General features: G+C 32.9%; 1 protein-coding gene across 1 annotated transcript in view; it reads right to left on the bottom strand.

Annotated features, from left to right (window-relative positions):
* LOC107704381 (MAM domain-containing glycosylphosphatidylinositol anchor protein 2-like) overlaps positions 1–13,168 on the bottom strand; it is a 197,750-nt gene that overhangs the window by 104,878 nt on the left and 79,704 nt on the right. The window contains exon 4 of the mRNA XM_016507297.1: positions 2,879–3,075. Within this exon, the coding sequence (XP_016362783.1) occupies positions 2,879–3,075 (197 nt within the window). The remainder of the gene's footprint in view (positions 1–2,878; positions 3,076–13,168) is intronic.

Raw genomic sequence — 13,168 nt, 5'->3', positions numbered from 1 at the left:
ATGTGATTCAGAGCATGGTCACAGAAGGCGTTCCCCTAGCGTTTTCCGACGCAGCTCGAGTTCCTGAAGAGGAACCATTTATGTTATTCAAGGCAAAGACGTTTCCAGTGCAAAACGACCGCTGCTGACGCAGCTGACTGACATCTCGTCCTTAGTCAACCCAGCGGTTAGGTAGAAAAAAATAACCCAGCATTAAAATGACCCAGCACCTGGGTAAAAATATTAAAAACAACCCAATAAAATGAACCAAAAAGCTGAACCCAGCATTTGGGTTAAAAAAAATAAGTAAATAAATAAAAAATAAGAGTTTTTAAATAATAAAAATATAAATAAATACAATTATACAGTACATATATAATCAGTATTATTATATTAGTGATTTATATATTTAATAATAATGTTATAATAATAATAACAAATAATAATATAAATGTTCTTGAAATTATTATTTTACAATAATAATAATTTCAATTGATAATAATAATTAGTTTTTGTTCATGTATTTCATGATATTTTTATTTTATACTACTACTACTAATTACTATTATTTTATTTACTAAATATTTCACAGTTATATAGAGTACATTTATTTTTATTTCATTTTTATCATTTGATTAAATAATAATAATAATAATAATAACTGCAATTAGATTTGTTTTCCCTATATGTTCTGCCTATTTTTTTTAATTAAATAATGCATTCTTTAGACATATCATAATATTTTGTGATATTTCTTATATTCTGAAATAAAATGAACAAGTGAAATAAAAAAAAAAGCACATTTAATTTCAGCCTGGAGCACAAAAGCAGTCTTAAGTCGCTGGGGTATATTTGTAGCAATAGCCAACAATACATTGTATGCGTCAAAATTATAATTTAAATTTTTCTTTTATGCCAAAAATCATTAGGATATTAAGTAAAGATTATGTTCCATGAAAATATTTTGTAAATTTCCTACCGTAAATATATCAAAACTTAATTTTTGATTAGTGACATGCATTGCTAAGGACTTCATTTGAACAACTTTAAAGATGATTTTCTCAATATTTAGATTTTTTTGCACCCTCAGATTCCAGATTTTCAAATAGTTGTATCTCAGCCAAATATTGTCCTATCCTAACAAACCATACAGCTTTCAGCTTTCAGATGATGTATAAATCTCAATAAAAAAAACCTGACCCTTATGACTGGTTTTGTGGTCCAGGGTCACAAATATCCAAAATCCACTCAGAACATCTTAGCAGCCAGTTTGCGACGCCCAGGTGTGATTTGCACAGGTAAACATCTCAGAAACATATTCTGCTCATAGCGTGACATCTCAGTAAGTGCTGTGAGACGTGACTGGCTTTCCAGTGACAAAAACACGATAAAGAGAAACAGATGCAGCTATAGCTGTTCTCCTGACAACTACAGCCAAAATAACACACGCTGCTGACGGCTTCCACCGACACACGCTAGCGACGTGCTTCTGTGAAACAGAAGCTGACGTTTAGCCACAAAACAAATGAGAAAGGCTTGAGACGCGGCGATCTGAGGCGCTCGGCGGGGAAGACAGCAGACAGCTACATGCTACGACGTGCTAATTACTAGCATCACCTCGTGCTGAGTTTAAAATGACGACGAAAAACAGTAAAACCGGCCTGCTAACAGTCCTCATGTACTGAACTACAGAGAACGAGCGCTTCATGCTGATGAAGCTAATTAAACTGATTCTAGTCCAGCTAGACGGAAATATTACAACTAATAGTTTACTTTTCACTTCAACCAACAAAAAAGTACCAGAAAGTACTACAGTATTACCATGCTTTATAGACTTAGATGGTAATTTGTTACCATCTCTTCTGAAGTCTTTTCTGCTCACAAAGGCTGCGTTTGTTTGATCACAAATACAAGTAAAAACAGTGAAGTATTACTACAGTGTAAAACAGCTGTTTTCTATGGAATCCTGTTTCCATCACACAAAAGAATAATTAAAAAAAGTATTTGCAAGTTTATATCTTTCAATTTTAAGAAAAATGTTAGGAATGCGAGATTTAAACTCAGAATTGCAAGAATTTAAATTAAAATTCTAAGAAAAAAGTCAGAATTGCAAGAAATAAAAATGCAATTCTAAGAAAAAGTTTTAAATTGCGAGAAAAAACGCAAGTAAATGTAACATTTAAACTCAGAATTGCAAAAAATAGACTTGCAATTCTAAGAAAATGTCAGAATTGTGAGAAATAAAATTGCAATTCTAAGTAACAAAAAAGTAAGAATTGTGAGATTTTAACTCAAAATTGTGAAAAATAAACTTACAATTCTAAAAAAAAAATCAGAATTGTGGGAAATTGCAATTATAAGAAAAAAGTAAGAATTGCGAGATTTTACCTCAAAATTGGGAAAAATAAACTTGCAATGCTAAAAAAATGTCAGAATTGTGAGAAATAAAATTGCAATTCTAAGAAAAAAGTTAGAATTACGAGAAATAAACTTGCAATTTTAAGAAAAACTCAGAATTGCAAATAAACTTGCAATTCTAAGAAAAATGTCAGAATTGTGAGAAATAAAATCGCAATTCTAAAAAAACGTAGAATTACGAGAAATAAACTTGCAATTTTAAGAGAATTGCAATATATGCCAGAATTGCGGTGCCACCGTCGACTCCAGGAAATTAAACTTTTTGCATTTGCAATTGCAAGAAATTTAATTGTAATTCTAAAAAGTCACAATTGTGACTTTTTCAAGGCATCCTTGATAAAATAAAAAGATTTATTTGGTATAGAAGTGTATTATGATTTGCATATATTACTTTTATTAATTTAGCAGATATATTAGCAACATGCTAGTGTCCAAAAACACAGTATTACAGCAGTATTTAGAGCAAGAGTTACATTCTTACCTGGGTAAAGAAGGGCTCGTAGATCTCCACACCTTTATCTGAGCCTTGCGAGAGAACGTCTCGTCCACGGTACCAGCTGTAGCGGATGGGAGGGTTGGAGTTAGCGACGCAGCGCAGAAACACCGTCCGCTCATAGTAGAACTGCTCTTTAGCTTCACCAATACTCTGATGAACCGTCACCACAGGCTCGTCCAGATCTGGAGAGACAAAAAAACAACACACGGTCACACAACTCACCGCAGAAGACAAAGAGTCATGTAAGTTCATTTGAAAACAACTTTTCTAAATAAATAAATAAAAAGAGAGAAAGAGAGGTAAGTAGAGGATCTTTCATACTTTTTTAATCCACATGATTCCACGTTACAAACAAATTCCTCCAAAAAGAGTGAAAATAATTCTACACTTGAAATTCATTGACTGTGTATAAAAGAAAAGGATTACATGCTAGCAATCTTCATGTGTTAGAAGTGCAAAAAATAAAGTCCTCATTGCATTTAAAATGTATGCATTTAAGATTTAAACTCAGAATTGCGAAATTTAAATGTGCAATTCTACAAAAAGTCAAAATTGCGATATAAACTCCGAATTGCGAGATTTAAATGTGCAATTCTACGAAAAATCAGAATTGCGATATAAACTCAGAACTGTGAGATTTAAATGTGCAATTCTACGTAAAGTCAAAATTGCGATATAAACTCAGAATTGCGAGATTTAAATGTGCAATTCTACGAACAAATCTGAATTGTGATATAAACTCACAACTGTGAGATTTAAATGTGCAATTCTACAGGAAATGTCAGAATTGAGATATAAACTCATAATTGCGAGATCTAAATGTGCAATTCTACAGGAAATGTCAGAATTGTGAGACAAACTCAGAATAGTGAGATTTCAACTTGTAATTCTACAAAAATAGTCAGAATGGCCAGATTTAAACTCAGAGTTACGAAATTTTAACCTGCAATTCTAAGAAAAAAGTCAGAATTGCGAGATATAAACTCAGAATTACAAAATTTTAACTTGCGATTCTAAGAAAAAAGTCAGAATTGCGAGATATAAACACAGAATTACGAAATTTTAACTTGCAATTCTTGAAAAAAGTCAGAATTGTGAGATATAAACTCAGAATTACGAAATTTTAACTTGCAATTCTAAGAAAAAAGTCAGAATTGCGAGATATAAACACAGAATTACGAAATTTTAACTTGCAATTCTTGAAAAAAGTCAGAATTGTGAGATATAAACTCAGAATTACGAAATTTTAACTTGCAATTCTAAGAAAAAAGTCAGAATTGTGAGATATAAACTCAGAATTACAAAATTTTAACTTGCGATTCTAAGAAAAAAGTCAGAATTGCGAGATATAAACTCAGAATTACGAAATTTTAACTTGCAATTCTAAGAAAAAAGTCAGAATTGCGAGATATAAACTCAGAATTACGAAATTCTAACTTGCAATTCTAAGAAAAAAGTCAGAATTGCGAGACATATACACAGAATATATAATTAAACAAGCTACCTTCACATTATAGAGTACAGTATTAAGTTTCAATCAATTTACTTTCAGTTTTGTAATAATTTTCTGTTCCATATTAAGCGAACGACACATCGGAAGCACCATATAACACTGTTTCACAAGAAAACCATTCATTAACTGAATGACGTAACTCTGTGAGATATTGGCCAACTGAAGATTTACTGCCACTCTATTTGTCACACTTCTGTGTTCATTAATATGAAATCTCAGTTGTCGATTGGTCTTACCCATATTTTGAAGACCACAAGGGCAAGAAAGTAAATATATAAAATTTGCTGAACGACTGAAATGTTTTAAATGCACTGAGCACTTTATTTTTTGCACTTGTATCAATAAAAGAAAATTGCTAGTATCTCGGTATGCAATCCTCTTCTTATACACAGGGATTGAATTTCAAGTAACTTTTCTGCCATTAAAACCCTTATAAAAGATGCAAACATTTTATTTTTCTGTGAATCTGCTGGAGTAGCAACAGAAGATAAAGATTTACTCTCTGTCACGGTGACAGAAACAGAGAGAGTGAAATACTGCGATGGACTAAATCACTCTATGCCTTCTCCGGCTTTTCCCAGAGGAGAACGAACATCATTTCAGGTGCTGCTAGCTTCTTTCTATTTATACTTTCCTCTGGAGGACAGATTGACGTTCCTGATCAATGACCTGGCAGGACGATCCCTCACGCGAGGGACACAAACCCACACCTGCTGGCCTTCACAATGGACCACCGCTGTCCTCCAGCTACACGCTTATTACAGCATCAGCCCTGCCATCATTTCTGCCCACAGTTATTCCCACCGGACACAGATAATTGCTCCGAGGTTTCGTGGTTCAAGAGACGTCAAGGAGATTTTTGTCTGAGATGTTTCTCCTATATATATATATACACTGGGTCGCTGTGTCAAAACCCTGGGTCAAAACAACCCAATATATTTATATATATATTTAACCCAGCATTTTTTAGAGTGTACAAAGAAATTACAAAGTAACACTTTTTTCTTTTTTTTTTTTTAAGCTGAAAATACTGAAATACCTTTTTTCTTGTAAAACATACTCCAGACATTTTTATAGTTTTATTTACATAAAATATATTTTTAAAGTGCATGTTTTTATTAATTTTGTATTCATTTGATTGATTACATGTGACATTTTCAATCAGAAATTGCTTGTAAATTTTACTAAAAAAATTGTAAAGAAATGGCAGGTGACACATTAAATTAAATGTGATATTTTGAAGTAGAGAGGCTGATTTTTTTATTTTAATTTTATTTTTTATATATATATATAAAATGTACTCCAAAATCCTGTTTTATTAACTATATAAAAATTTTTTTTAATTAATTTTGTATTCATTTTATTAATTAAACAGTATTTTCTCCTCAGAAATTGCTTGTAAATTTCACAAATAATTTAAAAGAAATGGCAAGTAACGCAGTGAATTAAATGTGAAATTTTGAAGCATAAATAGTATTCTTCTAATGAAACACTCCAATAAATTGTTTGATTTATTTTACAGTGTGTGTGTGTTATCTATATTAGAGTGTAAAAAACAATAAATGCAGCTGAGATAATTTAATAATTATTTATGAGCATTTATATAAATATTCTCAGGAGACTTTTGAGATGCAATTTCGAGAATGAATGATTCTCTTAAATCCTCTAGAGGAAAAAAAGACACAAATGAGTCGATAATCACACAATGAGACTCTAGAGCTACAAGAGGTCAGAAACATCTGCGTCATTGTCAAGATTATCAAGCCTTTTTCTCCATTTACTCCATATCCATCTAGGAGAAACTATTGAGATGTTAAAGAGATTCTATGCATGATTCTTCTTTCCCGTGGCACATCTGACGGGCGATTAACCTGCGATTGACGAAGCGATGAATTGGACAGATTTACTGCTTTCTCAAGTGTGACGCCTTAAGCTCTTCCAAATGGCACTTATTGTAAATCTGATGTTATTTCACTTGCTAATGCTCACATCCTGCTAATAATACCTTAAAGACAGATGCATTTGCATAACCGGGCGAGACTGGCAGTGTTAAATGCGATAAACTCTAATGTTTGACCGGCGAACCCGAGAGATTCTGGATCCTTATCAAAACTGATTAGCGCTGACCTTCTCCAGGCCATAACGATGCTAATAACATCCTCTACTTACACCATTAAGAAATACAGCACGTTTATCAGCGAAGAAGAGACTTTAATTTAGCGTCTCCTCTCACTCGAGATCCACATGTAATCAGCGAGTGGACGCTGCTACCTTGAATGCTGATTCCTCACTTTCATTAAGATATGTTCTGCCCCGCAGGCCTTTAATCAATATCCAGAGGCGGTCAATACTTCATCCAGGATCATTTATCACAGCACAGGTTGGAGCAATTACCTTTACGAAGACGGCTATGCGCACACGACAAAGCGATTGAGTCAGGCCATTCTGGTGGAGAAGATTGCTCTAAATAAATACACTGATTCATTACGCCGCTGCGGCACCAATTCAGAGCTCATCTACCATCTTTGCTTCGTTTGGGACTAGCCTGAGTGATTATGCAACTGCATATAGAAATATCTGCAGTACTTCTTGAGTTACAAGCATGCAAACTTTGGATAAATAATGTTTTTGGCACTCAGAAAGAACAAAGTATCAAGGTATGCAAAGTGAACCACGTTTGGTTTTTGACTGAAATTTGTGCAATTTTAGACACATTGAGATCCTCATATCTCTGGAAATGAATCACACAAGGCTTTGAAAATGACGATAACAAAAGAAATGTTTGTTAAGAATCAAAATCTATACAGATATGAAGATATCTGCAGTACTTCTTGAGTTACAAGCATGCAAACTTTGGATAAACAATATTTTTGGCACTCAGAAAGGTATGTCTTTAACATAAAAAAGTATCAGGGTATGCAAAGTGAACCACGTTTGATTTTTGACCATTGAAATTTGTGCAATTTTAGCCACATTCAGATCCTCATATCTCTGGAAATGAATCATACAGGGCCTTGAAAATGAAGATAACAAAAGAAAAGTTTGCTAAAAACCAAAATCTAAACAGATATTGAGATATCTGCAGTACTTCTTGAGTTACAAGCATGCAAACTTTGGATAAACAATATTTTTAACACTCAATGTGTTATGTTCCATGCAGTTGTTTTATTAGAAGGAAACAAGATGCATTTCTAATTTCAACATTATTTGTTCCTCAGACACTCTTCTTTAAAAGGAAAAAGAATAAGCTGCATGTAAAGTGATCCACATTTGGTTTTGACCACTGAAAATGGAAAAAAAATTCAACAATTTGGACACGGAGTTGCATTGGGATCTCCATATCTCTAGAAAATTGATTATACAGGGCCTTAAAAATGAACGTAACGAAATAAATGTTTGTTAAGAACCAGAATCTAAAAGGAAATTGAGATATATTTAATATGTCTTAAGTTACAGGCACACAAACTTTGGAAATATATATTTTTGGTACTCACACAGGTATGTTCTATGCAACTGTTTTGATAAATAGAAAATAGTTTCAACATCATTTGTTCTGAAGACGTTCCTCTTTAAAAGAAAAAAAGTATCCTTATGCAACGTGACCCACATTCGTTTTTTGACCACTGAAAATGGGAAAAATGCAACAATTTACACATGAAGTCACACTGAGATCCCAATATCTCTGCAAATGAAACACATAGGGGTTTGAGAATGGAGATAACACAACAAATGTTTGTTAGGAACCAGTTGAGTTGCAGGCATGTAAACTTTAAAAATTATATACATATTAGGGCTGTCAAACGATTAATCACGATTAATCGCATACAAAATAAAAAGGTTTTCTTTGCATAATATATGTGTGTGTTCTGTGTATATTTATTATGTATATATGAATACACACACATACGGAATATATTTGGAAAATATTTACATGTATTTACATGTCTATATTTATATTCATATAATTTATATCATATAAACACAGTACACATACATATATTATGTAAACAAAAACATTTATTTTGTATGCGATTAATCGCGATTTATCGTTTGACAGCATTAACACACACACACACACACACACACACAAACACACACACACTCACACTCACACACACGCATGCACGCACGCACAGATCCCTACAAATGAAGACACCAAAAGAAAAAAAAAAAGTTACAGGCATAGAGACTTTGGAAAAATATTATTTTTGGAACTCAGAAAGATACCATAAATCTATAAAACTTATTTTATACTAGTTGCCAAAGCAGCTTTTCTAATTTTGATTTGGTTCAACATGACATGATACAATAACTAAACTAAAACTGAAATACAAATTAATAAAACTATGTAGACATATAAAAAAAATACAAAAAACAACAAAAATACTAAAATTAAATCTGAAATAAAAACTAATTCAGATTATTACTATAAACAATAATTTATCTACATTACTGTAAAATACTATAAAAAAATATTGTCTCTCAGTGACACTAAAAGAGCACCGATTAAAATATTTCTGCACTGAAATGTATGATTTTTGTGATGTGTTCAGTGATAATGTTGGCAGGGAAATAAAAGCCAACAACCAAGGCATCAGGATCAGTCCTTATTGGGTTTAATCTATGTTAAAGCTAAAAGCCTCTCAGAATAATGCGAATCAAGCAGCGTGACTTCAATAAGCATGTGGAGGGTCAGAATCGAGCCGCGCTTCTCTGTCAGACGCTTCACAACAGTGACGGCTCAGACTGTGGGTTTAATCAAACGCACTGCGATCTCCTGCTGGAATCTATAGCCGTCATTACAGAACAAACAGCCATCAGATCTGGCCATCACTGCGCTGCAATGAGATCCACCCGGACTGAATTACACGCCACGCGAGTGACATTCACGTGGGGTTTTCTGTGTAAAAATAGCCACTTTGAGGGGAAAGATCAGTGATTACATTCCTTAGAGAGAAAGGGAATAGAGACTGAACTATTAATGACACATGCAGAGGCGCAGTTATCATATTTTCTAAAGACAATTGGTAGGAAAACTCACTGCTGTGAATGTTGTGACACTAAATGACCCGCTGTACACAAATTCCCAGGCAACTAATCAAATGTAAGAACTTTTTATTTTTTAATGCACAATTTTTTTTTCAAGGGCGGGGAGAAACAGGACAGCAGCATTTTTTATGTTTACACAGAGACTGATAAGTATATTAATAAAATCTGTAGACTTCAGCAATAGACTGCATTATATGCAAATGGTGACCTTTCAAAAATTGGAAAATGCACTTTTCAAGTTTTGTTTTCTCCAAAGTTTGCTTGTCTGTAACTCAAGAAGTATTAAAGATATCTTAATATCCTTTTATATTCTGGTTCTTAAGAAACTTTTATTTTGTCATCTTCATGTTTAAGGCCCTGTATGGTTCATTTCCAGAGATATGGGGATCTCAATGAGGCTTCGTGTGCAAATTGTTGCATTTTTCCTATTTTCAATAGTTGAAAATTAAATTGTGAGTCACTTTGCATATAGCTGATTCTTTTGTCTATTAAAGATATACCTTTCTGAGTGTCAAAAGATTATTTTTCCAAAGTTTGCATGCCTGTAATTTAAGAAATTTGGTTATTAACATACTTTTCTTTTGGTATCTTCACTATATTGGGATCTCAATGCAGCTTCATGTACAAATTGTTGCATTTTTCCCATTTTCAGTGGTCAAAAACCAAATTTGAGTCACTTTGCATACAGCTGGTATTTACTCTATCTAAAGAAGAGTGTCTGAAGAATAAATAATGTAGGAAATTAGAAATGTATGTTGTTTCCTTCTATTAAATAAATGCAGCCTTGGTGATAAAAAACAATAAAAAATCTGACCCCAAACTACATGAACAAATCAGTCAAGCATCGCAGTAATTGCACGACATCAACATGGCCACGTTGGAGCGAAAGGCTGATGGTAGTGGGCAGATCTTTGTTTGAAATTCATGATAATCTTAACCCAGAGCACACATTTACATATTTATCCCTGTTTGCCCTCAGCGCCCACTTCATATTTATGAATAAATAACAAACTGCACACTACAAAAGATGCACATCGGCAGAAAACACTGAAGAAACACTTATTAACATAAAGAGATAGTACACCCAAAAAATGAAATTTTGCTGTTAATTTACTCACACTCAGGCCATCCAAGATGACTTTTTTTTCCCTTTTCAGTCAAAGAGTAAGGAAGCTGAAACCGTGCTCCTTGGTGATTAATATAATGCAAGTCAATGGCTACCGTCACTTTGAGAGACAAAAAAGCATTTAAGTAATACAAAATGAATCCCTGCCTGTGGCTCCTGATGATATATTGAGGTCTTATGTCTTATGTAAATTGCATTGGTAACACTTTATTTTAAGGTGTCCTTGTTACACGTTATATGTACTTACTATTATAATAACAATACATTCTGCATAATTACATGCACGTAACCTGATAAGCTACCACTAAATATTGTAGAAACTTAATTTGCTGTAAAGTTGCTTTGCAACGATTTGTATCGTGAAAAGCGCTATACAAATAAACTTGAATTGAATTGAACTGAATTGAAAAGTAACCCTAGTCCAAACTCTACTCACTCACTCACTCACTCACTCACTCACTCACTCACACACACACACACACACACACATCCAGTTTCTTGCACAGACCAATCATTTCACTTCATAAGACCTCAATATATCATCTGGAGCCACGAGTATTAATTCTGTGTTGCTTGATATGCTTTTTTTTTTTTACTCTCAAGGGCCGGCACCTATTGACTTGCATTATATGAATCACAAGGAGCACAGGTTCAGCTAAAAATCTTCTTTATTGTTCTACTCCAGAAAAAAGTAATCTTGGATGGCCTGAGAGTGAGTAAATTAACAGCAAATGTTCATTTCTGGGTGAACTATATCTTTAAAGTCACGTGAATGAGCAGCAGTAACACAGATGTCTGCGCTAATAAAAGATCCGGCAGCTGTCTGATGAAATCATAGATCAGACTTAGATGGTTTTAGGCTGCAAAGGCTGTCACCTGCTACTAAACCAATAACTTTATCACCTCATACATCTGAAAACAGCCTGCAGTCGCGCCTAGTCGCACCGAGAAGAGCGCGAAGGAAAGAAATGACCTTCTGCCCTCGGCTGAGCTGCAAACATCGCGCACATCAGGACCAGCTGATGAAAATGAAGCGCCTGTTTCGCCCAATGCTCAGGGGCCAGTTGTTCAAAAAGTGTAATCTGGATCCGAATGATCTGGATTTGGGATCCCATGTTTTGCAGTGCAGGATCAGGTAACCCATCTTAATTTTGTGCCAAAATTTGATTGGATCACACTGTTCCAGATACACACTTTTTCAGATTTCCAAATCTGGATTATTAGTGCATTTTCTAAGCCCCTAAAGGGACATGGTGATGGAAAAAAATAAATAAATAAATGAGATGGGGGAAAAAAAGCATTGTTTTGCATTCTAGTTTTGCATTTCATTTACACAAATAACTACTTCTGACTGGTCCATCTCTGATGATTGTGCCAATGTGGTTTACAAAAAAAAAAAAAAAAAAATTAAATATAATATTTTTGTTTGATTTTGGAAAAAAAAAAAAAAAAAAAAAAAAATATATATATATATATACATTATATATATATGAGATGGGGAAAAAATGCCAATGTTTTGCATTCTATAGTTTCGCATTGCATTTACACAAATAACAACTTCTGACTGGTCCATCTCTGATGATTGTGCCAATGTAGTTTACAATCAGACCAATCAGACTGTTGACCAATCATTACTTGAAATAAAATAAATTTTAACTGAAATAAAATAATATATAACAAAACTTAAACTCAGTTTATTTCAGCTACTTGCCAAGGAAACATTTGTCATTTGTCAACTAAAATGATCAAATTGTACAGCATTTTGGCACAATGCTTGTTTTTAAACGTGCTTTATAAATAAAGGTGAACTTGAAAATTAAAACTGAAATAAAAATGAATAAAAATTATATAGGCATATTTAAAATAAATAAGTAAATGATAAACAAAATGCCAAAAAAACACACAGTAAAATTACTAAAACTTTAACTAAAATAAAGTAATAGATAAAAAACATAGGCAAAAATCATGTATATGTATGATGAAGTTAGATGTTACTACAATTTGAAAAAACTAAGCTGAAATCTTTTTTATTTCTTATTTATAGTATTCACTCTTTTTTTAATTATTAATTAATTATTTTTAAACTATTATTTCTATAATCATTATAAATAACTCTTGTTTTACCAAAAGAAAAAAAAATCATGGTTCATTTGTATAATTTATCAATACACTATAAGGAAAAGATGTGTAAAATAAACAAAAAGCTACTGGTAATTTTCTCACAGAATTTAACTAAAATTAAAATGGAAAATTTTAAAAATAAAAACTCAAAATACTAATATATATATATATTTTATTTACAAAACTATATTGTATTTATTTTAGTATCATAGAGACACTATTATAGCTTTTATAATAGCATATAAATGACTCTAAAATAACAAAATAAAGCAGCATTATAAAATCTCACTATAAAAAAGCAAAGACCATCTCTGGCCGTAATTCTAACTCTCATAAACTCTTTGGCTTTCATGAGTCTCAGGGCGGATATTTGAGTGCCGTTCTGCTGTTATCACTCCTTTCTGATCGCTATCGTCTCTCAGGAGAGTAACACGGGTGTTACTGTGTGTGTGTGTGTGTGTGTGTG

This window comes from Sinocyclocheilus anshuiensis, unplaced genomic scaffold (genome assembly GCF_001515605.1).
Source record: "Sinocyclocheilus anshuiensis isolate Anshui unplaced genomic scaffold, SAMN03320099.WGS_v1.1 scaffold1115, whole genome shotgun sequence".
Taxonomy (NCBI): Eukaryota; Metazoa; Chordata; class Actinopteri; order Cypriniformes; family Cyprinidae; genus Sinocyclocheilus; species Sinocyclocheilus anshuiensis.
The sequence above is the reverse complement of the archived record's forward strand: the minus strand, read 5'-3'. Positions and strand labels throughout refer to the sequence as shown.